The 25,545-nt window shown below is 40.7% G+C and overlaps 2 protein-coding genes across 7 annotated transcripts in view; one reads left to right on the top strand and one right to left on the bottom strand.

The window, feature by feature from the left end:
- hecw2a (HECT, C2 and WW domain containing E3 ubiquitin protein ligase 2a) overlaps positions 1-4,043 on the bottom strand; it is a 69,851-nt gene extending 65,808 nt beyond the window's left edge. For all 6 annotated transcript variants that reach the window (XM_057852882.1, XM_057852881.1, XM_057852884.1 and 3 more), the window contains exon 1: positions 3,639-4,043. The gene's annotated coding sequence lies outside the window, so the exon portion shown is untranslated. The remainder of the gene's footprint in view (positions 1-3,638) is intronic.
- A 5,994-nt stretch (positions 4,044-10,037) lies between these two features.
- Positions 10,038-25,518, top strand: LOC130926655 (lactase/phlorizin hydrolase-like). Its single transcript, XM_057851691.1, has 20 exons — positions 10,038-10,042; positions 10,088-10,305; positions 10,403-10,755; positions 12,402-12,408; positions 12,752-12,813; positions 12,942-13,019; positions 13,097-13,190; positions 13,367-13,476; positions 13,639-14,280; positions 14,928-15,576; positions 15,681-17,234; positions 18,195-18,463; positions 20,564-20,854; positions 21,152-21,350; positions 22,423-22,625; positions 22,697-22,803; positions 22,872-23,003; positions 23,093-23,316; positions 23,391-23,627; positions 25,316-25,518. Exons 1-20 carry the CDS (start codon positions 10,038-10,040, stop codon positions 25,516-25,518), a joined length of 5,637 nt encoding a protein of 1,878 aa, XP_057707674.1.
- The last annotated feature ends 27 nt before the right edge of the window (positions 25,519-25,545 follow it).

The raw sequence follows: 25,545 nt of genomic DNA, 5'->3' as shown, positions 1-25,545 counted from the left end.
AAATTTCTGAAATAAATGATTAAAAACCTGACGAAGCTGGCAATTTCTTTGGCGATGTTACAATAATAATAATTGTCATCGTATCTTTTAAAGAATGGCGAGGTCGGAGGAGGACCGTCGAGATCGTAGACATTCAACGGCCGTATTGTCGAGCTCATCTTTTTCCTTTTTTCACCATCTGCACTAACATTCTTGGAACTCATGTGGATTTCTCTGACAAGAAAATCCGCTGTGCGTCCGGGAAAACAAAGAAACTATGTCGCTGTCATAAATTGTCGTATTTAGCTTGTCGTTGGATGTAGAAACAAATAGCGAGTCAAATTTTACGTTGGATATCAAAAATATCCTGTATCGAAGCGACCGTATGTCGAGATACCACTTTATAAATATTCATAACATTCATAACAATCCAGCCAGTCCCAGCCACATCCTCTACTTTAAAACTAACTGGGATGACCATTAACTTTTTGCCATTGCACAATGTATATAATCTAAAGCAGTTAGCCATCCGTCTGTCGTATTGGCCAGATGAATTATCCAGTTTTACAGAACTTTTTCATCTACATAAATGTACAATGATTCAATTCCTTTGGTTTTAACGCTGTTTTAGACTCCCGCGCGGACACATTCAAACCACAGATGATTCAAACAAGCACTGATTGTTTGACTGACTCAGTAGATGCTGCGTGTTAAAGAAGGCAAGGCCAACAGAGGGTGATGCTGCGCTCTGATTTGTTAAGCATGTCAGCGCTTACATATGAGAGAGCCATGCAAATTATGCACGCGAAAATGATATCTAGTGTGCAGCACTACCTTTATACAGTGCCCTCCATAATTATTGGCACCCCTGGTTAAGATGTGTTTTTTAGCTTCTAATATATATTTTTTTAATTCAAATAATATGGGACCTTAATGGAAAAAAAGAGAAAAATCCAACCTTCAATACAAGTGCATTTATTCAGTGGGGAAAAAATCCCACATAAAGAAATAATGATTTGACATCAAATAATGTGTGTCACAATTATTAGCACCCCTGGTGTTAATACTTTGTACAACCCCCTTTTGCCAACAAAACAAGGTCTGGTGACTGAGATGGCCATGGTAGGAGCTTGATTTTGTGTCTGGTGAACAATTTCTGTGTAGATTTGGCCATATGTTTAGGGTCATTGTCTTGCTGAAAGACCCAGTGACGACCCATCTTCAGCTTTTGGGCAGAGGGCTACATATTTTGATTTAAAATGTCCTGTTATTTCAAAGCATTCGTGATGCCATGCACCCTAACAAGGTTCCCAGGGCATTTGGAAGCGAAACAGCCCCACAGCATCACTGACCCACCCCCATACTTCACAGTGGGTATGAGGTGCTTTTCAGCATGCACATCTTTCGGGCATGCCAGACCCACTTAGAGTGTTTGGTTCCAAAAAGCTCAATCTTGGTCTCATCTGACCAAAGCACACGGTCCCAGTTGAAGCCTGAGACCATGTGCTTTGGTCAGATGAGACCAAGATCAAGCTCCTCCCATGGCCATCTCAGTCCCCAGACCTTGTTTTGTTGGCAAAAGGGTGTTGTACAAAGTATTAACACCAGGGGTGCTAATAATTGTGACACACATTATTTGATGTCAAATAATTATTTCTTTGTGTGGGATTTTTTCCCCACAGAATAAATGCACTTGTATTGAAGGTTGGATTTTTCTTTTTTTCCATTAAGGTCCCATATTATTTGAATAATAAAAAATATATATTAGAAACTAAAAAACACATCTTAACCAGGGGTGCCAATAATTATGGAGGGCACTGTATACAGTCTATGGGTGCTATTGCCAGTTTGAATTATATATTTATTTGACTAACTCATTTGCTCCCAAAAACGTATAAATATGTTCTATTTTTAATTGTTTCAGTGTCCCAAAGACGTATTTATACGTCTTTTACTTTTTTTTTTTTTCAAAAAACACATCTCTGGGTTCTGATTCAATTTAGCTCCAAAGCACAAAGCTGAAAATCCAATTTAAAGCAATAAAACTGGCCACTGGAGGGCAGTAGCGCATTTGATAAGACCCGCAACCCGATTCAACGGCAACAAATGGCCAAGCCAAGGCGGCGGACGACCGAGCAGAACGACCGGGACCAGTAGTTCAGCGGACGATGCCTTTGAGTCCGTGCTGCTCGCGAGCAGAGCCCGCAGGGACTAAAAAAATTTAATCTTTATGAGACAGGCGGCGATGAAGGAAAAGTTTAACCGGCTGTCGCGGCCGGAACAGTGGCATCTTTCAGTTAGTTATGTGTAAATAAACTGTTACTTTGCTATCAAAAGCTCTATTTGTCTTGTTGTTTATCTTATTTTGTAAAAGGAAAACATTATTCAGATGTTTGGGATGTATCTAAAGCAAAAAAATAGCTTAAAGTTTAGCTTAAAGTACCTCAAATTTATGTTTATGTTATGTTATTAAGTGCATTTTTTTTTTAAAGCACATTTTATTTATTCTGTGTTTCTGTGGGGTATCAATATTGTTGTTTTTTACTTAAGAGGCATGGTCTATTGTTTTTAGTTGTGATTTGTTAAAAAGTATTTTTGAATTTAAGAGTAAATATTTATCACGTTTAAATGGGTGTACTTGATCTATTAATATATACTGTATTGTCACTGTGTTATTGTAAATTGGTTAAAAAAAAATTGGGGGGGGCGCAATAATATCGCATATCGCAATAATTTATGAGAATAATTATCGCACACTAAAATTTGTTATCGCGACAGGCCTAGTAACTACTGATGGAAATACAGCAAAAAGATAGCACTCCAAAAACGACAAACTTGTTTATTAGTACTAAAAAAGCTGGCTAATTCTCAAAATTGAGCCTGGTAGAGCATGCACATTCCTGCTAAAGATGAACGTGACTTCAAAAAGAACCTAAAACTCCCCACAAATACAACAGTGGAGTTAGCAGGGCCAAAATTTCCTAACTTAAACACTAGAGAACATACAATTTTCTAAAATCTTAAAACAATGTGTTCAATCTCTGAACTGCAATAAATAAATAAATAAATAAATCACCCCCCGCCCCCCAATTCCCATCTGACACACGCTCTTAACTCAAATTTTGACTTGCAACACAAAGCAGAATATCCTAAATCAATACACTCGCTGGAGCACTCATAAATCAAGGTGCAGCCTCTTGACACCATCCCCGCAAAATATTTCAACAGTAAAGGCCTCTCTTTTCCAAGACTTGGAGAAAAAGCGTATGATTTCCTGACAGCTCATCCACAGGTTGGCTACCCTGCCATCTTTGTTTACCTTAACACACACAGATACACACAAAACACACACCTAGACGCACACACTATCATTTATAATGAGTACAGATCTACTTATGCAAGACACTGAAGCAAGTAGGTGCGTATGGAGATTAGATAGTATTACACAACAAATTGTTCCGCCCAACTTTAATCATTTCCCATCCATGTGTGCACTGGATGCACTGCATGCATGCATACATGGATGCATATGCATGCATGGCTATTGGATTACTGTGGGAATTCCCTACGTCATTTTCCCTTCCACGCTCAAGCAGCTGCTTGCAAGGAGACGCATGCATGCAAACGTAGACGACACGACTAGAAGCCATCACGCTTACCTTTGACGCAGAGTCAAGGAAAAACAGTCAGGGGAAGGATGAGGAGGGGATCACGCTTGTTCGTCTTCCCTCCTTGCAGCTCGTTATCCCCGCAGTCCAAATGAGGCGAGACGGGCGGGGTACAGCCGTGGTTGCTGTGGGCCCCTCCCACACCCACACGCACATCCACCAGCGGCCGGGCGCGAGTCACGTAGAGCGGGGATGGATGAATGACTGGATAGGATGGATGGATGGACGGTGGTCCCGGACAAGTACCATTCCAAAAACAAACAAAAATAGCATACAAAATAAGTCTCAGGATGACGCTGTGGTTCCTCCTCACTGCAGGGTGGGAGCAGTTCTATGAAGAATATGCATGCATGTTAACGTGACAGCGGTTTTTTGTGGCCACATGACGTCGTCAGGGGTTCCTGTGCACCACTATGAAAAAAAATGCTGGTGCTTGCCGCAGAGCGCGATTGGAACACGATTGGCAACACAATGGCGCCCCCTATCTGGTCTCTCGAACAACGTACAACATGTCCAATGTTTTACTTGCATTTCCCTTGTATTAGGATTCACATACCATAATAACTTTGCATGCAATACAAGAACTACCATCTATGATAGTTCCATTTTCCCCCAATGGCATTTCTTTGGCGTGCCACCCAGCCAAAACCATTTGACCCACTGACACCGTTCATACACCAAAACCACCGGAATTCTAACGCGACGTGGCTCTCTTTCGTTTGACACCCCAAAAGTAACAGTTTGCACAAAACGTGGGGGGTTTTTTGAAGAAAAAAAGGGAAATTTCAAAATGCTACTTTTTGTAAAATTTCTTTCCAAATCACATCACTTATACATAAAAAAATTCAGGACGCTGACAGGCACAAGAGTTGAATAGTTTTTACTAAAAACTAGGGCTGTCAAGCGATTAAAATTTTTAATCGAGTTAATCACAGCTTAAAAATTAATTAGTCGTAATTAATCGCAATTCAAACCATCTCTAAAATATGCCATATTTTTCTGTAAATTATTGTTGGAATGGAAAGATAAGACAATCCGGACATAAACATTCAACATACTTTACATAAGTACTGTTGTTTATTATAATAAAAAATCCACAAGATGGCTTTGACATTATTAACATTCTTTCTGTTAAAGGGATCCACGGATAGAAAGACTTGTAGTTCTTAAAAGACACATTTCAGTAAAAGTTATAGTAATTTTATATCAAAACCCTTCTTAATAGAGATGTCCCGATCAATCGGCATCCCGATCGATCGGGTCCGATCACGTTGTTTTCAAAGTATCGGAATCGGCAAAAAAATATCGACCATGCCTTTTTTAAATATATATATATATATATATATATATATATATATATATATTTTTTTTTTTTTTTAAGTAAATCGTTTTCTAATTGTATTTAACGTTACAGACATAATATGTTACACTCATCCAGAGTCTTTAGTTTAGGCTTAAGGCTTAGGCTTATCAAATTTATCCCGATAATGGCGGTAATTAATTTTTAAAAAATGTATCACGTTAAAATATTTAACGCAATTAATGCATGCGTTGAACAACCCACTCACGCATTGTCGCGCTCAATCTGTAATAGCGCCGTTTTATCTATATAGAGAGATAAAAGGCAGCGTAAAATGAGTAGAGTGAATTTTGGCAGCCTTTGGAGCCTTTTTTTAATTGGCTAAAGCCTTACAATCCCTCTCCCTACAATTAGAAATTTAATGGGAAGCAATGTGGGGAAGCAAGGTAGCAATTAATGTTTTTCTTAACACCTTATGTTATTTCCCAACGCAGAGAAGATATATCAATTGGTAGCACTGCGCACAGTCATGGTTTCACTTCCCATCAAGCATTTGGGCATGGCTACAGTATCACTTACTGAAAGCTCAACAAATACATTAGATGGCAATATTTAGTCACAATATACAAAGTCAAGTCTTTCTATCCGTGGATCCCTCTCACAGAAAGAATGTTAATAATGTAAATGGCATCTTGAGAATTTATTGTCATAATAAACAAATACAGTACTTATTTACTTCATGGTGAATGTACATGTTCGTCCGAGTTTTATTCATTTTTTTCTTAATACATGCCAAAATGTATATGATCGGGAAAAATTATCGGGAATGATTGGAATTGAATCGGGAGCAAAAAAAAAGCAATCGGATCGGGAAATATCAGGATCGGCAGATACTCAAACTAAAACGATCGGGATCGGATCAGGAGCAAAAAAAAACATGATCGGAACAACCCTACAAAGTTCTTAATGTTTTCGTTTTAATAAAATTTGTAAAATTTTAAATCAAAAAGTCACATCGGGCTCCCTGCCGTTGTTCCACAGTGTCTTTAACAACGTAAGGTAGTGACTGAAATACACCACAAGGTGTCAATGACGAGTTTTAAATTAATTAGAGATGTAGCCAAGGCAAAGTCTACGTTCTATGTGTATTTTGCATAGCTATTTGGATTGGGAATGCCAGTTCTCTTTGCATTGAGCGCTTTTGTTTTTGTGAACATTATTTTTTTAAAGATAGGAATATTATTTTTGTTGTGATTTCACTAGATGATACTGTGGCGACTTAACTGTTCCGCCCAAATGCATGCTGGGAAGTTGGGCAACCACGGCTGTCAGTGGTGGCTGCAAATGGTATACAGTATGTTCTACGTTAAGTTCAATTAGGCGTGTTAAGAAAAAGAACATCTCCTGCTCTGCCCAAATGCATGGTGGGAAGTTGGGCAACCATCACTGTCAGTGATGGTATACAGTATGTTCTGCGTAGTGTTCAATTAGGCGTATAAAGAAAAAGATTGTCTCCTGCTCTGCCCATATGTTTGATGGGAAGTTGGGCAACCATGACTGTCAGTAGTGGCTGCAAATGGTATACGATATGTTCTGCGTTGTGTTCAATTAAGCGTGTTATGAAAAAGATCGTCTCTTGCTCCGCGCAAATGCATGATGGGAAGATGGGCAACCATGACTGTTAGTAGTGGCTGCCTAAGCTTATGCCAATTAAAGGCGCAGTCCAATGAACGGCTGTGTCCACTCGCATTTCTCTGCCTTTTCGCTCTCTATGTGCTAAAGCGGCGTCATTGTACACTGTTTGAGGCAACGCATGAAAAGGTCATTCCATGCATGCGTTGATTGAGTCAAATATTTTAACGTGATTAATTTTTAAAATTAATTACCGCCCGTTAACGCGATAAATTTGACAGCCCTACTAAAAACATACGGTTTGGCCAAAATTTTCCAAAAACATACCCATTCATTTCTAATGGCCAAAATCTCCCATAGATTTCCAACAGGCTTCTTTGCCATTCATTTCAATAGCAGAAAAACGTCCATTCACTGCCATTGATTTACAACCTAAGTGACCCAATATCAACAGGAGGTGACCCTGTAATGCCCCCAAATCAACAGGAAGTGACCCAATATGTATAGGAAGTGAACATGAAATTCCCCCAAATAAACAGGAACTGAACCGATATTAATGGGAAGTTACCATGAAATGCACCCAAAACAACAGAAAGTGGCCCGATATCTACAGAAGGTGACCCTGGAATGCCTCAAAATCAACAGGAAGACCCCAAAATGCCTCAAAATCAACAGGAAGATACCCAATATGTACAGGAAGTGAACCTGAAATGCCCCCAAGTTAACAGGAAGTGACCTTGAAACAGCACCCATGTCAACAGGAAGTGACAGTATGAATAGGAAATGAATCCGAAATGCCCCCAAATTAACAGGAAGTGGACCTGAAATCACCCCCATATCAACAAGAGCTGACCAAATATGAACAGAAAGTGAACCCAAAATGCACCCAAATCAACAGGAAGTGAACCCGAAATGGCTCAAAATCAACAGGAAATGACCCAATATTCCAATCGTCACAGCAAAGCTACCATCACAATTTCAGACATTGCATTTTCTAGTTATATTATGATTTTAAAAACTTTTTTAATTCATTTTTTTACCATTTAACATTTATATGTGTTGTGAAACAAGTTTGTTCGGAATTTGTGATCAAAAGCTCATCATACAAAAATCACAAGATAATGCTCAAACATGAACATACAGTGGTATGAAAAAGAATCTGAACCTTTTGGAATTTCTCACATTTCTGCATAAAATCCCCATCAAATGAGAGCTGATCTTTGTCAAAATCACACAGATGTAAAAACAGTGTCTGCTTTAAATAAAACCACCCACACAACCACATTTATAGGTTTTCTTATTTTGATGAGGATATCATGCAAACAGTGACAGAAGGGGGAAAATAAGTAAGTGAACCCTCTGCCAAGGGAGACTTCAAGAGCAATTGAAACAAATTTTTACCAGACAATTTAAGTCAGGTGTGTGCCCAATCACTGATGAGTGGTTTAAAGCTGCCCTGCCCATTATACAACACACACCTGGTAATAATTGTCTTGATGAGAAGCATTGTCTGATGTGCATCATGGCTCGGTCAAAAGAGCTGTCTGAAGGAAGACCTGCGATCAAGGATTGTTGATTTGTATAAAGCTGGGAAATGATACAAAACCATCTCTAAAAGTCTGGATGTTCATCAATCGACAGTGAGAGAAGTTGTCTACAAATGGAGAGAGTTTGGCACTGTTGCTTCTCTCCAAAGGAGTGGCCGTCCACCGAAGATGACGCCAAGAGTTCAGCACAGAATACTAAGACGGGTAAAAAAGAACCCTAGAGTGTCTGCTAAAGACTTATAGAAATCACTGGCACCGTCCAATATTTTTGTGCACATATCAACTATATGTAAAACTATGGCCAAGAATGGTGTTCATGGGAGGACTCCAGGGTGGAGGCCACTGCTGTCTAAAAAAAAAAAAAACATTGTTCCTCGTTTAATATTTGCAAAAAGGCACTTGTACACTCCACAGAAGTTTTGGCAAAATATTTTGCGGACTGATGAAACCAAAGTCGAATTGTTTGGAGTAACACACAACGTCGTGTGGAGGAAAAATGGAACATCTCACCAACATCAACACCTCATCCCCACCGTGAAGCATGGTGGAGGGAGCATCATGATTTGTGATGTGATGTTCACTTACTTATTTTCCCCCTTCTGTCATCGTTTGCTCTTCAGACAGCTCTTTTGACCGAGCTATGATACACATCAGACAATGCTTCTCATCAAGACAATTCTTACCAGGTATGTGTTTTATAGTGGGCAGGGCAGCTTTAAACCACTCATCAGTGATTGGGCACACACTTGACTTAAATTGTTTGGTAAAAATTGGTTTAAATAGCTTTTTAAGTCTCCTTAGGCAGAGGGTTTACTTACTTATTTTCCCACCTTCTGTCATTGTTTGCATACTTTCCTCATTAAAATATGAAAACCTATAAATGTTTGGGTGGTTTTAGTTAAAGCAGACACTGTTTTTACATCTGTGTGATTTTGACAAAGATCAGATCACATTTGATGGGGATTTTATGCAGAAATGTGAGAAATTCCAGATACTTTTTCATACCACTGTAGTTGTCAGCACAAATTAAAGATGTTTTATGGTTGAAACTTTGCACTATAAGAAGGACAACACGAGCTTATCAATCACAACAACTTACAAGCAAACATTATATTATCATCAAACTGATTCCAAAGCACGCAGATATGGTAAGCAGATAAGAAAACGATTATATGCAATCAAATGATTGTAAACTTTATAGTCTCCAGGAGAATAGAAATGTGTGACAAACACACAGAAAAATGTCTTTTTCTTCTTTTCCTTTTGGCTTTCAACTGTTCATATTCACACTGAAATACCTGAAGAAAAAATTGGAACCCAGAAACGCCTAACTGAATCAAATGTACAAGCTAATCAAAATAATTAGAGGAGCAATCAGCGATCAATGACTTCTGTCTAAGCAGCCAAATTCAAAGCCTCACCATATTTGGTACAGCGTGCGCTTGTTTTAAGTATGAATAAAGTTATTGCTAAATTCCTTTTCTGGCCTTTGTGAAAATTTAATCCAAATGTAATCACCTCTTCATGTTCATGATCAATCGATCTGTCTGTCTTTCTACTGACTTGAGGTTACCAGCTTTCCTCCCTAAACATGTATGTTAAGTCAATTGAGTGTCCGGAGGTGTGAAAGGTTATTGTCTTTCCATGCTCTGTCATTGACTTGCATTCAATTTCTCTTGCCAAAAGTCAGATGGGAGCTCAAGCTCCTCATAGCCCTCAAAAGCTATTGAAAAACGATGAAAGATAAGGAACTTTATCCCCAACACAGTATTGATTTTGATCATTATCATCATCATTTTCATGTCCAGAGTCCAGAGCATTATCAATAGTATTATGTAACTAGGTAGTAGCAAGAAAATATGAGAACTTAGGAAGCTGCACAACCTCTCAGTCTATTCAACTTCAGCCAGCATGAAGTACTTTTTTCTTGTGTCCCTGTGCGTTATGTATTTTTATGTTAGCCTGAGCGAAAGGAGCACCAAGGTAAGTGGAGAGGAGGTCTTCATGCTTCTCGCAGGTCCACTTCCCAGTCACCCTGGCATGGTTCATTCCGAGAAGGGCATCTTTAATTGTGGTGGTCCCATCCCTCCTGAATCTGGACTGTACTTTGACTACCTCCGGGAAAAAGGTGTAACCCATTTCAAAGTCCCACTGTCCTGGCATCAGCTCCTACCATCAGGTATATACCGTATAGTTTCAGTTATCTATGTCGTTTTTAATGTAATAATTGGACACCACACATATTCACGTTTTCGGAATCTGAATCCTACCCTCAGGCTTCCCTAGCCAGTCCCAACAAATGGTGGTCAGCTGCTACCAGACTCTTCTTAAACAGATCTTGACTGCAGGTCTTCAGCCCTTCATCATCCTTCACGGATCCACTGTTCCGGAAGCTCTAAGGTCACAGTTTGGAGGATGGGAAAGCCGAAAGTTGCAAAGGATGTTTATGCTTTATGCGGAGTTTGCGTTTGGAGAGTTTGGGGAGCTTGCCCACTCCTGGGTGATACTCAGTCAATTGTATGACGTTTGGAACGAGGGACCACCAAACGATGAGAGCTATCGGCAAGATATCCTCCATTTGATCCAGGACATTTACCGACTTTACCATCGTAGCTTTGAAGGTAAAAATGTGTCAGTGTGGCCTTTATGGTAGATAATTAGTTGTATGACTGTTGTTATTATTAGGGTTGTTCCGATCATGTTTTTTTGCTCCCGATCCGATCCCGATCATTTTAGTTTGAGTATCTGCCGATCCCGATATTTCCCGATCCGGTTGCTTTTTTTTGCTCCCGATTCAATTCCAATCATTCCCGATAATTTTTCCCGATCATATACATTTTAGCAATGCATTAAGAAAAAAATGAATAAAACTCGGACAAATATATATATTCACATACAGTACAGAGGTACTGTATTTGTTTATTATGACAATAAATCCTCAGTATGGCATTTACATTATTAACATTCTTTCTGTGAGAGGGATCCACGGATAGAAAGACTTGTGACTTTGTATATTGTGACTAAATATTGCCATCTAGTGTATTTGTTGAGCTTTCAGTAAATTATACTGTGGCCATCCCAAATGCATGATGGGAAGTGGAACCATGACATGTGCAACGTGCTACCAATTGCTATATCTTCTCTACGTTAGGAAATAATATAAGGTGTTAAGACAATGATCAATTGCCACCTTGCTTCCCATGATATTTTTAATCATAGGGAGAGGGATTGCAAGGCTTTAGCCAATTAATAAAAGGCTCCAAAGGCTGCCAAAGTTCACTCTACTCATTTTGCGCTGCCTTTTATCTCTCTATATAGGTAAAACGGCGTCATTACATATTGAGTGCGACAATGAGTGAGAGGGTCATGCAGCGCATGCATCAATTTCGTTAAATATTTTAATGTGACACAGTTTTTAAAAAATTAATTGCCGCTGTTATGGGGATAAATTTGATAACCCTACCATAAGCCCAAAGACTCAACATATTATGTCTCTGACGTTAAATACGATTAGAAAAAGATTTAATTAAAATATATATATATATATTTAAAAAAGGCGTGGCCGATATTTTTTTGCCAATTCCGATACTTTGAAAATGACATGATCGGGATGCCGACCGATCGGGACATCTCTACTACCAATTGATATATCTTCTCTGCGTTGGGAAATAAAATAAGGTGTTAAGAAAAAGATCAATTGCTACCTTGCTTCCCCACATTGCTCCCCATGATATTTCTAATCGTAGGGAGAGGGACTGTAAGGTTAAAGTAAGCCTCCAAAGGCTTCCAAATTTCACTCTACTCATTTTATGCTGCCTTTTATCTCTCTATAGGCCTATAGGTAAAATGGCGCCATTACAGATTGAGCGCGACAATGCGTGAGTTGGTCGTGCAACGCATGCATTAATTGCGTTAAGTATTTTAACGTGATAGATTTTTTTAAAAAAACGTATTACCGCTGTTATCGGGATAAATTTGATAACCCTACCTTGAGCCTAAACTAAAGGCTCAGGATGAGTGTAACATATTATGTCTGTAACGTTAAATACAATTAGAAAACGATTTAATTAAAAAAAATATATATATATTAAAAAAAGGCATGGCCGATATTTTTTGGCCGATTCCGATACTTTGAAAATGACGTGATCGGATCTCTAGTTATTATGTATGTAATGTTTAGTAGATGGTTAATGGTAGTCAACCTCTTACCCAGATCCTAACCTAGTGACTGTAAATCTTACTCTAGACCAGGGGTGGGCAAACTATTCCACAAAGGGCCGCAGTGGGTGCGGGTTTTTATTGCAACCCATTAAGAGGACACATTTTCACCAATCTGCTGTTTTACAAATGCAATCAGTTGATTGCAGTCAGGTGCTTCTCATTTCTGCTGAAACCTCATTGGTTATACTATCTGTGCTGGGTCAGTTGGAACAAAGACCAGGACCCACTGCGGCCCTCGAGGACCGGTTTGCCCACCCCTGCTCTAGACCAACCCTACACCTTAATTCAGATGAGCTTGTAATCATTACCACCCAGCCTGACCCAAAATCACTTGATTTAATCTTGAATCTATGAACGTACACCCTAAACTTGTGCCTTTCACGCTTCAATATTCACAGGGAAAGTTTCCGTAGGGTTGAGGTCAAGTGATGTCGCACTTCTTTCACAGATCCAAACTTCACACACAGTAAGATCAGCTACTCTTTTTCATAATCATCTTAGAAACCAATTTAAGTCACATAGCAGGATAACACACTGCTTTTACTATAAGGGACAAAAAGTGTGTTAAACCTCTGCATCTTCTGTTGTTGATAGGCAGACTTTCTGTCGGTGCACTTTGAATCCGACTGCACCGCTACGTTTAAATTGACTGAGGAGCTGACCAGGTTGCAGGTGCAGTCATTTTAGAAAATATCTTTTCTGCTTTCATATTATGTTGTAACAAGTATGTCATTCTTTGTGATTTATAGATTACTGATCAGCATCTGCCTATCCTGATATACAAGATGACAGCCTGTGATTCTGCTGATAGTCAGTTACAAGTCCTTGGTAATTTTTTACAAGGTAAATTTACTGAAGCTACGAGTACATAAATTGTGTTCTACCTACTTTACTTTTTTCTTAGCTCAATTAGCTGCATGTGTCTGAGTACAAAGATGACGGATTATGAAACCTATTTTAGTTTGCTACGAAAAACAAATAAAATGTAATAATCATTCATCTCTTTTACAAATTGACAGCACTCAACAGCAATGATATGACAATAGAAGGATGTGACATGATGGACGTGTTAGGCAAGATGGACGTAGAGGACCTGCCTACAATTAGGTACACCTTATATTTAGGAATTGTTGTGTGGAGGAGGGGTTGTTACTGAATGTCTTTGGGTGTACTGAACATGGTTTGTGTATCCTGGTGTAAATTTATGCAGTTTGAAGGTTTCCTTGTGTTTCATATGTATTTATTTGTTTGTTTTTTCAGTGCTGGTGTTCTCGGATACTCTAGCGGAAAGGCAAACAGCTATCAGACTGTCTGGGATAAATTTGTTGTCCAGCATGAATCTGAACGTGACATTTTCCTAAATGAATCCTTTCCCTCAGATTTCCAGTGGGCCACCTCCAGTGAGTCCTTCAAAGTGGAGGGTGGCTGGGCTGAAGGTGGGAAGGGAGAAACCATTTGGGATCGCTTTGGTCATGAAAATAAAGTTTTCGGTAATCAGACAGCTGATCAAGCCTGTGACAGCTATCACAAGGTAGACTACGATGTGTACCTACTTCGAGGTCTTCAAGTCAACACCTATCAGTTTTCCATCTCGTGGGCACGTATATTCCCTACAGGATATCGAAGGAGCCCGTCTCATAAAGGAATACTCTACTATAATAAACTACTCAGTGCTCTCATTGAGTCGGGAATACAACCGGTCATCACCTTGTACCACTGGGACCTGCCACAGGGCCTCCAGAATCAGGGTGGCTGGACCAACGCTTCTATTATAGATGCCTTCAAGGACTATGCAGATTTTTGCTTCTTCACATTTGGTGACAGGGTCAAGATGTGGAACACGTTCAGTAGTCCTTGGGTAGTAAGCCACTTTGGCTATGGGGTCGGCAGTGAGCCCCCTGAAGTCCAAGATTATGTTGTGGCCTCCTACCAGGTAAGGGTTTTTCACAATACAAAACAGTTTAAAGGTGTTTCAATACAGAGTTCCTGATATTCCAAAATTTGGAGATACACAATGCTCCACATCTACTTTGCAGATTTTCGCCGGGGAGGGCGGTCCCCATATACCGCAAAAAACGAGGGATAACTGTATACACTTTTATACACTTTTTAAAAATCCAGTCAAGTTGCTAAGATTTGGTGATGATTGCATAAATGGCAAAAATAGCTTGATTACAATGGCAATATAACTTTTTGAGGAAGCAAATGCTTCTCATTCTTGCAAAATTCTCACCTTTAATTCGTAAAAATTGAACAAGCAACAAATTTAGCAACTTTTTGATGATAGTTCAACAAATTGAGAACCCCTCTAAAGAAGAGTTCCTCCCCTCCCCCCTGATTAGCTACAATTAAATTGCACGTTTACGAAAGACTCACTGGCTAATTTAAACACATACTCTACATCCACTGGAACTGCAGCTCTACCTTCTATTTAGTTTTGATTTGAAATTGTTTCAGACAATGTAGACAGTAGCTGGACTTTTGTTGTTCTTAGGAAAGAGCTCTGAGTCTTTACCCAATCCAGATGCAAAAAAAAAAAAAGAAATCCTAAAAAACACCTTTTGCGATCCTCTTTTTCAGGTGACTCAAAACATAATCAAGTCCCATGCCGAGGCTTGGCATATTTACAACGACAAATACAGATCCAGCCAAGGTGGCAAGGTTGGCGTCGCGTTAAACTCCGACTGGGTTGAGCCCTCGGACCCAACAAGACCTGAAGACGTTTTGGCAGCGCACCGTTCCCTGGAATTGACACTAGGGTGGTTTGCGCACCCTATATTTGTTGATGGAGATTACCCAGCAATCCTCAAGAGTCAGATTGAGAAAAAGAACAAAGAATGTCCTCATGCGAAACCTGCAATTCTGCCAGGTTTCACTATCCAAGAAAGTCAACGGATCAACGGAACAGCAGACTTTTTTGGTCTAAACTATTACACATCGCGGCTGATTAAAAGCAGTAATGGTGGTTGCACCATGGGCCCGCAAGGGGTGGGTGACTTCCAGGACCATGTAGACCCCTCTTGGACGCCTACAGCTTCAGATTGGATCTATTCTACACCCTGGGGGCTACGAAGGCTTCTTAACTACATCAATGTGGAGTACTTGAATGTTAGAAAAGTACCTGTGTACATAACAGGAAACGGCATGCCAACAGAGGATGGCAGAGACCCTCTAAATGACACCAGTCGGATAGACCATTTAAGAAGGTACATCAATGAAGCTCTGAAAGGTTGGTCACAAGAATTTCTTTAAGTATGTAAATTTATTCACAGGGGATAGAAACCAATGGGAATAATGTTTTTATTTTATTTTATCATGTCTTGTTTTTTGTAGCCAGACTCCTGGATGGGGTGAATGTGGGGCGGTTCACTGTGCAGTCGCTAATGGATGGATTTGAAGGGAGACAAGGCTACAGCCAAAGATTTGGGCTTCATCATGTCAATTTTGACGACCCAGACAGACCGAGGACCCCTAAACAGTCGGCGTACTTCTATTCACAGGTTATAAAACAAAATGGATTTGGTATAAGCCATGGAAACATTTTGAAAGTGACACCAACACAATTTAAGCCTCCCTTGAAAAACTTCTTGCCTCCATCAGAGGTTCCGTCCAAGTCAAAAGTTACATGGGAGAAATTCTCCAACCAGTCCACATTTCACCGGAAGCTCTACCATTATGGCACTTTCCCACCGAGTTTCACCTGGGGAGTCTCTTCGTCCGCTTACCAGACTGAAGGTGCCTGGAATACCGATGGCAAAGGATTAAGTATTTGGGACACATTTACCCACAAACCAGGCAGCATACCGGGTAACGCCAACGGAGATGTGGCCTGTGACAGTTACCACAGATTCAACGAGGATCTCTACATGCTGCGAGCTCTACAAGTGAAGTCATACCGATTCTCCTTGTCCTGGTCCAGGATTTTTCCTACAGGTCTACGAAGTTCACTGAATCCGAAAGGCATTGACTTTTATAACAAAGTCATTGATGATCTTCTGTTAAATGGCATCACACCAATGGTGATGTTGTACCATTGGGATCTCCCTCAAGAGTTGCAAAACATGGGTGGCTGGGAGAATTCAAGCATGATTGAAATTTTTGCAGATTTTTCAGATTTCTGCTTTTCTACTTTTGGAGACAGAGTGAAGTTTTGGATGACTTTCAACCAGCCGCACACCATCGCTTGGTCAGGATACGGACTTGGACAGATTCCGCCAAATGTCAAGAAACCAGGAACTGCACCCTACAAAGTTGCGCACAACCTCATAAAAGCCCATGCTAAAGCTTACCGTAACTATGATGAAAAATACCGGAAATCCCAAGGTGGTCTAGTTTCCCTCGCCCTGGGTTCTGACTGGGTAGAACCAATTGACGCCAACGCTCTCCGCGAAGTGGCAGCTGCCGACCGTGCTATGCAGTTCCAGTTGGGTTGGTTCGCACACCCCATTTTCAAGAATGGCGATTATCCTGACGTGATGAAGTGGCAGGTCGGAAACAAGAGCGAACTCCAAGGTCTAGCAGAGTCCAGACTACCTAAATTCACAGAAGAAGAAAGGAAGCTCATCAGAGGCACTGCCGACGTGTTCTGCTTAAACCATTTCACCACCAAGACAGTTAGCCATGCCACGGATTGGCTCACACCACTGACCTATGAATATGATCAGGATCTGTCACAAAAAGAAGATGGCGATTCACCAACCACTGCCATCAAAAACCAGAGAGCTGTGGCCTGGGGCTTAAGAAGACTGCTTAACTGGATCAAATACGAATATGGAGATCCAGACATCTATATCACTGACAATGGGGTCGCCACAGAATCAAAGACAAAGTGGGATGATTCAGCCAGGGTGTTTTACTTCAAAACCTACATTGACGAGGCTCTGAAAGGTCATTTTAGCTCTTTAAAATTTTATTTGACCAAGTTTTGGTTTTAATAATTTTCGACTTCTTGAGAGACTATGGTATTGATGGTGAAAAGGTTTTAGGATACAGTACATGGCAGACCATTGGACTCAAGTCATAGGGACTTGGACTCGAGTCGACTTGAGTCGCAACTCAACTCGGACTTAAAGAAAACAACCGCTGACTCAGACTTGACTCACTTGAGCTGGGAGAGTCCGAAACTCGACTCAACTTGTGAGGCAATAACTCGAGACTCGACTCGTGAGATAATGACTAAAGACAAGCTGACTCAAAAAACTTGGATTGTATATTGGTTCCCACCTGCCAGTGATCCGCTTGGTCGGCTAGGTTACTCTTGCCACGCCCTCACGAAGCATCATGGCAATCAAACATCAATCAAAATTCCCTGCAGACTACACTGCATAGTTTATTAGGTTAGTTTTCCCTCAAAGATAAAACTGAGTGCTTTGTGGGTGGGCTGGGGAACAATGGTGAAGGTCTTGACTAACCTGCGACTCGGCTTGGCACGATTCATTTTTACAACATTGTTACTCAGCTCGACTCGACAGGACCTTGAGACTCGACTCGACTTGACTCGACATAACCTCATGACTCAACTAGACATTACCTCGTGACTCCACTCGACTTGACTTGCCCACAACAGATAAGGCTCGGGACTTACTTCTGACTCGAATCATAGTGACTCCTGCATTTGTCTGGTACATGGTCAAAATACTATATTTTGAAGGTAATACTCCAATATATTCAGGATTTGATTCCTTGATATACAGTATTTCAGATTAAAGTCATTTAATTCGAGACAAAAAGCTTTTTTTTTATCCAGTTTGGGAAAACCTAATATTTTTAGAACAAAGGTTGAGATCTCTGTCTTTTCTAGATAAATGGGGATTTATTGGTTTAAATGTTTTTCTCCACATTTGGCAGCCTACGATCTGGACGGTGCGAAGTTGAAAGGCTACACAGCAACATCTCTCATGGACTCATTTGAGTGGCTCCACGGATTCAAAGTGGGATTCGGGCTGCACCATGTCGACTTCGAGGATCGAAACCGCCCAAGAACACCCAAGTACTCCGCTCATTTCTATAATCGAGTCATCAAAGACAATGGATTTCCTACACCAGATGATGAAAAAATACTTTATGGAAAATTTGCCCAAAACTTCATCTGGAGTACTGCAACAGCAGCCTATCAGGTAAGGTTTTTGATACAACTTGTGATATGTACAGTGGGGCAAATAAGTATTTAGTCAACCACCAATTGTGCAAGTTCTCCTACTTGAAAAGATTAGAGAGGCCTGTAATTGTCAACATGGGTAAACCTCAACCACGAGGGACAGAATGTGGAAAAAAAAAAATCACATTGCTTGATTTTTAAAGAATTTATTTCCAAATTAGAGTGGAAAATAAGTATTTGGTCACCTACAAACAAGCAAGATTTCTGGCTGTCAAAGAGGTCTAACTTCTTCTAACGAGGTCTAACGAGGCTTCACTCGTTACCTGTATTAATGGCACCTGTTTTAGCTCATTAGAAAGGAGGATAATGACTAATCTTCCAGAGCGGATACAGCAGACGTGGGCCTCCATGACACCCCCGGCCATCCCTCCCTACACCAACTTGAAAATCAACCTATCCAATGAACCTACTCAAATTGACAATATTGCGTAATGCCATGGCAATCAATGACTTTTGGGAAGATATATGAGTAAAAAATGGACTATGCAACACTAACATGCTAGACTGTGCGCCCCGGGCTGCTGGGGGACGGGTATCGATAAGCATATGCTTTTTTTCCATCTTCCTTTGTCTGTCATTGTCTTTTCGGGCAAATTATTCCATATTCTGTGTCTGTCAGTGATTCTCTTTCTTGGCCAAACCATCCCACATTCTGTAACTGTCAATGATACTGATGATGATGACAATGACAATAAATTTCATTCATTCATTCATTATTGGTATAAAAGACACCTGTCCACAACCTCAGTCAGTTACACGCCAAACTCCACTGTGGCCAAGACCAAAGAGCTGTCGTAGGACACCAGAGACAAAATTGTAGACCTGCACCAGGCTGGGAAGACGGAATCTCCAATAGGTAAAACGCTTGGTGTAAAGAAATCAACTGTGGGAGCAATTATTAGGAAATGGAAGACATACAAGACCACTGATAATCTCCCTTGATCTGGGGCTCCATGCAAGATCTCACCCCGTGGCGTCAAAATGATAACAAGAACGGTGAGCAAAAATCCCAGAACCACACGGGGGGACCTGGTGAATGACCTACAGAGAGCTGGGACCACAGTAACAAAGGCTACTATCAGTAACTCAAAGCGCCGCCAGGGACTCAAATCCTGCACTGCCAGACGTGTCCCCCTGCTGAAGAAAGTACACGTCCAGGCCCGTCTGAGAGCTAGAAATGCTAGAGTGCGTTTGGATGATCCAGAAGAGGACTGGGAGAATGTGTTATGGTCAGATGAAACCAAAATAGAAATTTTTGGTAGACACACAGGTTCTCGTGTTTGGAGGAAAAAGAATACTGATTTGCATCCGAAGAACACCATACCCACTGTGAAGCATGGGGGTGGAAACATCATGCTTTGGGGCTGTTTTTCTGCCAAGGGAACAGGACGACTGATCTGTGTAAAGGAATGAATGAATGGGGCCAAGTATTGAGAGATTTTGAGTGAAAATCTCTTTCATCAACAAAGGCATTGAAGATGAGACGTGGCTGGGTCTTTCAGCATGACAATGATCCCAAACACCAAAACAAAGGAGTGGCTTCGTAAGAAAGCATTTCAAGGTCCTGGAGTGGCCTAGCCAGTCTCCAGATCTCAACCCCATAGAAAATCTGTGGAGGGAGTTGAAAGTCCGTGTTGCCCAACCACGGCCCCAAAACATCACTGCTCTAGAGGAGATCTGCATGGAGGAATGGGCCAAAATACCGGCAACAGTGTGTGAAAAGCTTGTGAAGAGTTACAGAAAACGTTTGGCCTCTGTTATTGCCAACAAAGGGTACATAACAAAGTATTGTGATAAACTTTTGGTATTGACCAAATACTTATTTTCCACCATGATTTGCAAATGAATTATTTAAAAATCAAACAATGTGATTTTCTGTTTGTTTTTTTCCACATTCTGTCTCTCATGGTTGAGGTTTACCTGTGTTGATAATTACAGGCCTCTTTAATATTTTCAAGTGGGAGAACCTGCACAATTACTGGTTGACTAAATACTTATTTGCCCCACTGTAGATCATACTTTGGTGCGTTTCTTGATGTTTTCCATTGACTTGCTCCAGATCGAAGGAGCATGGCGGTCCGATGGAAAAGGTCTAAGCATTTGGGACAAATTTGCCCACACGCCTCTCCGTGTGTCCAATGACGACAACGGGGATGTCGCTTGTGACAGTTACAATAAAATTGATGAGGACGTTTCCATGTTGAGGCAACTAAAGGTGACACATTACCGTTTCTCCATATCCTGGCCGAGGGTTCTTCCTGATGGCACCACCAACTATGTAAACGAAGCTGGACTCAATTACTACAGTCGGTTGGTGGACGCCCTTATTGATGCAAACATCCAACCTCATGTATGTGGGAATCTAAGTACTAAAGTTTTGTTGTTGTATTTTTAACAAAGCAGAATGTGTTTCACAGATATTGAAAAATTGCACCATGATTAAACAGTGATATTGAGAAGAAAGTCATTTAATTTTGAGACAAAACTTAATTCTCAATACATATTTGAATTTCAAAATATATGCAGCACTAGTTTCTTCAAAGGACAAAATTAATCCCAGTGTTATTTACTCATTTTCAGTGTTGCAATTATACTTGCAATGATGGTTTTCTTGACGACTTATACTATTTTCCGTCTGTCCTGTTAGATCACTCTGTACCACTGGGACCTTCCTCAAGCTCTTCAGGACATCGGCGGCTGGGAGAATGACACCATTGTGCTTAAATTCCGGAATTACGCCAATCTCATTTTTAGCCGGCTAGGTCACAAAGTCAAATTCTGGATTACCATCAATGAGCCATACAACATTGCAAATGTGGGTCACGGTTATGGAGCTGCTGCACCAGGTATTTATACTTCATGTAATGTACCGCATTAAAAATGAAAATAATCTTTATGACACAAGCATAGCCTTATGAATGCTAACTAATTGTAAGTGATACACAAGCAGAGGTGGGTAGAGTAGCCAAAAGTTTTATTCAAGTAAGAGTAACGTTACTTCAAAATAATATTACTCAAGTAAAAGTAGTCATCCCAAAATGTACTCAAGTACAAGTAAAAAAGTATTTGGTGAAAAGAATACTCAAGTAATTAGTAACATTGTAAGTAACCGCTTACGATGTTCGATTTGTTTTTTAAACAATGGTATTTTTTTTCTCAGCACGCAAGTTATCTATATGAACTGTTATTATTATACGGTACAGTAACCTATTACATACAGTAACTGTGATTCCGGCTAGAGAAAAATCTTTCGTCCAAAGAGCATGAGTGCCCTCTAGTGGAGAAAACAGTTCCTAGTTTGAATAGTGAATAGTTCCTTCATAGTTCCTATTATGAAATTTAAAGGATCATATCTCCGGTTTTCCGTGGTCAATCGGTGCCAAATAAAAGCTGGGAGAGAGGTTAAAATCTGTGCTTTTGAGTCATGGTGAGGGCAGCCCTCTATGTTAAATACTTATAATTTTTTACAGTGCTTTAAAGATGCCACGTGATTGAACAGACCGACGTGATCATAGAACGGCAAGCTTGAGTATGATTGGTATAATGGAGTCATGTGATTCTTGTTGCCATGTCTCATTGGTGAAACTGGTAGAGGCGCTGTTGGTAGTCTCTAGCAAAGAAAAAAAAGTTAAATATAATATGTAGGCTAAAGAGGAAAAATGTAACGAGTAGTGTAGCTCAATGTAGTGGAGTAATAGTAGTGTTTCTTCTCCACAAACCTACTCAAGTAAAAGTAAAAAGTATCGTTTAGTAAGACTACTCTTAGAAGTACATTTTTCTCGTAGTTACTCAAGTAAATGTAACTGAGTAAAGCTAACTGAGTGAATGGAACTCATTTCTACCCACCTCTGTACACAAGCTTATCGTACTTTATTTGATTTAGACACATAAATGTATACTTACTTAATTACCATCCAGGGATTAGTTTGCGACCAGGCAGGTTGCCGTACATTGTGGGCCACAACTTGCTGAAAGCTCACGCTGAGGCCTGGCATTTATACAACGACGAGTACCGAAGCAAACAGGGCGGAATCATTTCCATCACCATCAATTCAGATTGGTCAGAGCCCAGGAACCCTTATAAGCAGGAGGACATTGACGCTGCGAGGCGTGTGGTGCAGGTACTTTGTATGAATGTTTTACCAATGTATTTTTTGTCATCCCACATGCATGTTTTGTCATGTTGTTGCAGTTCTACATAGGCTGGTTTGCCCACCCAGTCTTCAACGGAGACTACAGTGACATGATGAAGAGAATCATTCGAAAAAGAAGCCTCGAAGCTGGCCTGCCAAAATCTAGGTAATAAAAGCGTTTTTCCACCCCCAACATCTGTTAATTTAACAGGTTATTTTCATTTCTTGTTTCAGGCTGCCTGAATTCACCGCAGAGGAAGTCAAAAGAATCAAGGGTACGTATGATTACTTTGGATTCAACCATTACACCACCGTCCTTGCCTTCCCTGTGGACTATGGGAAACTTCAACACTATGATGCTGATAGGTAAGCCAAATCAGACTTTGGTTTGCCTGTATTTTACCCGCATTTCCTTTTTTTATTATTAATATGCCCAAAACCCGTGACCTTTTCAGAGGTGCAGGTACAATTGCAGATCGCACGTGGTTGGATTCGGGTTCCTCCTGGCTCAAGGTTTCGCCGTTTGGATTCCGTAGGATATTGAAATTCATTAAAGAGGAATATGGAAATCCTCCTATCATCATCACTGAGAATGGTATCTCAGAGCGTGGGCCCGTGGATTTGAATGACTTCCATAGGAGGTACTACTATGAAAAATACATCAACCAAGTTTTGAAAGGTGAATGAAACAAATATGGCCACAAATAAGTCTGGTTTTACAATATAAAGAACTCCATCGTACAATGTTCTCAGCTTACGTATTGGATGAAGTGGATATTAGGGGCTATACCGCTTGGTCTTTGATGGACAACCTGGAGTGGGCCACGGGATTTTCAGAAAGGTTCGGCCTCTTCTACGTCAATCATTCAGACCCTAAACTTCCGCGAGTGCCCAAGAGCTCCGTAGCCTATTACGCAACTGTCATCACCTGTAACGGATTCCCTGACCCTGCGACTGGGCCGCATGAGTGTCTAAACCACGAGGTGGAAGGTAAGTTTTATTGGTCGCATAAGGACAACCATTTATACAGTGGGGCAGATAAGTATTCAGTCAGCCACTAATTGTGCAAGTTCTCCCACTTGAAAATATTAGAGAGGCCTGTAATTGTCAACATGGGTAAACCTCAACCATGAGAGACAGAATGTGGAAGAAAAAAAAAAACAGAAAATCACATTTTTTGATTTTTAAAGAATTTATTTCCAAATCATGGTGGAAAATAAGTATTTGGTCAATACCAAAAGTTCATCTCAATACTTTGTTATGTACCCTTTGTTGGCAATAACGGAGGCCAAACGTTTTCTGTAACTCTTCACAAGCTTTTCACACTCTTTTGCTGGTATTTTGGCCCATTCCTCCATGCAGATCTCCTCTAGAACAGTGATGTTTTGGGGCTGTCGTTGGGCAACACGGACCTTCAACTCCCTCCACAGATTTTCTATGGGGTTGAGATCTGGAGACTGGCTAGGCCACTTCAGGACCTTGAAATGCTTCTTATGGAGCCAATCCTTTGTTGCCCTGGCTGTGTGATTGGGATAATTGTCATGCTGAAAGACCCAGCCACGTCTCATCTTCAATGCCCTTGCTGATGGAAAGAGATTTTCACTGAAAATCTCTCAATACATGGCCCCATTCATTCTTTCCTTTACACAGATCAGTCGTTCTGGTCCCTTTGCAGAAAAACAGCCCCAAAGCATGATGTTTCCACCCCCATGCTTCACAGATGGTATGGTGTTCTTCGGCTGCAAATCAGTATTCTTTCTCTTCCAAACAAGAGAACCTGTGTCTTTACCAAAAAGTTCCATTTTGGTTTCGTCTGATCACAACACATTCTCCCAGTCCTCTTCTGGATCATCCAAATGCCCTCTAGCAAACCACAGACGGGCCTGGACGTGTACTTTCTTCAGCAGGGGGACACGTCTGGCAGTGCAGGATTTGAGTCCCTGGCGGCATATTGTGTTACTGATAGTAGCCTTTGTTACTGTGGTCCCAGCTCTCTGTAGGTCATTCACTAGGTCCCCCCGTGTGGTTCTGGGATTTTTGCTCACCGTTCTTGTTATCATTTTGTCGCCACGGAGTGAGATCTTGCATGGAGCCCCAGATCGAGGGAGATTATCAGTGGTCTTGTATGTCTTCCATTTTCTAATAATTGCTCCCAGAGTTGATTTCTTTACACCAAGCGTTTTACCTATTGCAGATTCAGTCATCCCAGCCTGGTGCAGGTCTACAATTTTGTCTCTGGTGCCCTTTGACAACTCTTTTCTCTTGGCCATAGTGGAGTTTGGAGTGTGACTGACGGAGGTTGCGGACAGGTGTCTTTTATACCAATAATGAGTTAAAACAGGTGCCATTAATACAGGTAACGAGTGGAGCCTCGTTAGACTTCGTTAGAAGAAGTTAGACATCTTTGACAGCCAGAAATCTTGCTTGGTTGTAGGTGACCACTTATTTTCCACTCTAATTTGGAAATAAATTCTTTAAAAATCAAACAAAGTGATTTTCTGTTTTTTTCCCCCACATTCTGTCCCTCATGGTTGAGGTTTACCCATGTTGACAATTACAAGCCTCTATAATCTTTTCAAGTAGGAGAACTTGCACAATTGGTGGTTGACTAAATACTTATTTGCCCCACTGTAACTGAGCAAAGTAGAGGTACTTGATAACGACAGTCATCCCTACAGGGACAGGCACACCCAGCACGTCTACTCCTCCTGTCAACTATGTCTACTTCCTGGGTATCTCTCTCTCAAGTGGTGATGCAGAGATTGGACTCTACACACTGTTGGCGCTCTTTATCGTCACAGTGCTTGGTGTGATTTGTTTAGCATTTTCTTTAGGACACAGAAACATTATGAGGAAACGGGAAATCTATAGACTTCATTAGAAATGGAATTTCTTTCATCTATGCATA

The sequence above is a fragment of the Corythoichthys intestinalis genome, chromosome 12 (assembly GCF_030265065.1).
Source record: "Corythoichthys intestinalis isolate RoL2023-P3 chromosome 12, ASM3026506v1, whole genome shotgun sequence".
NCBI lineage: Eukaryota > Metazoa > Chordata > Actinopteri > Syngnathiformes > Syngnathidae > Corythoichthys > Corythoichthys intestinalis.
The sequence above is the reverse complement of the archived record's forward strand: the minus strand, read 5'-3'. Positions and strand labels throughout refer to the sequence as shown.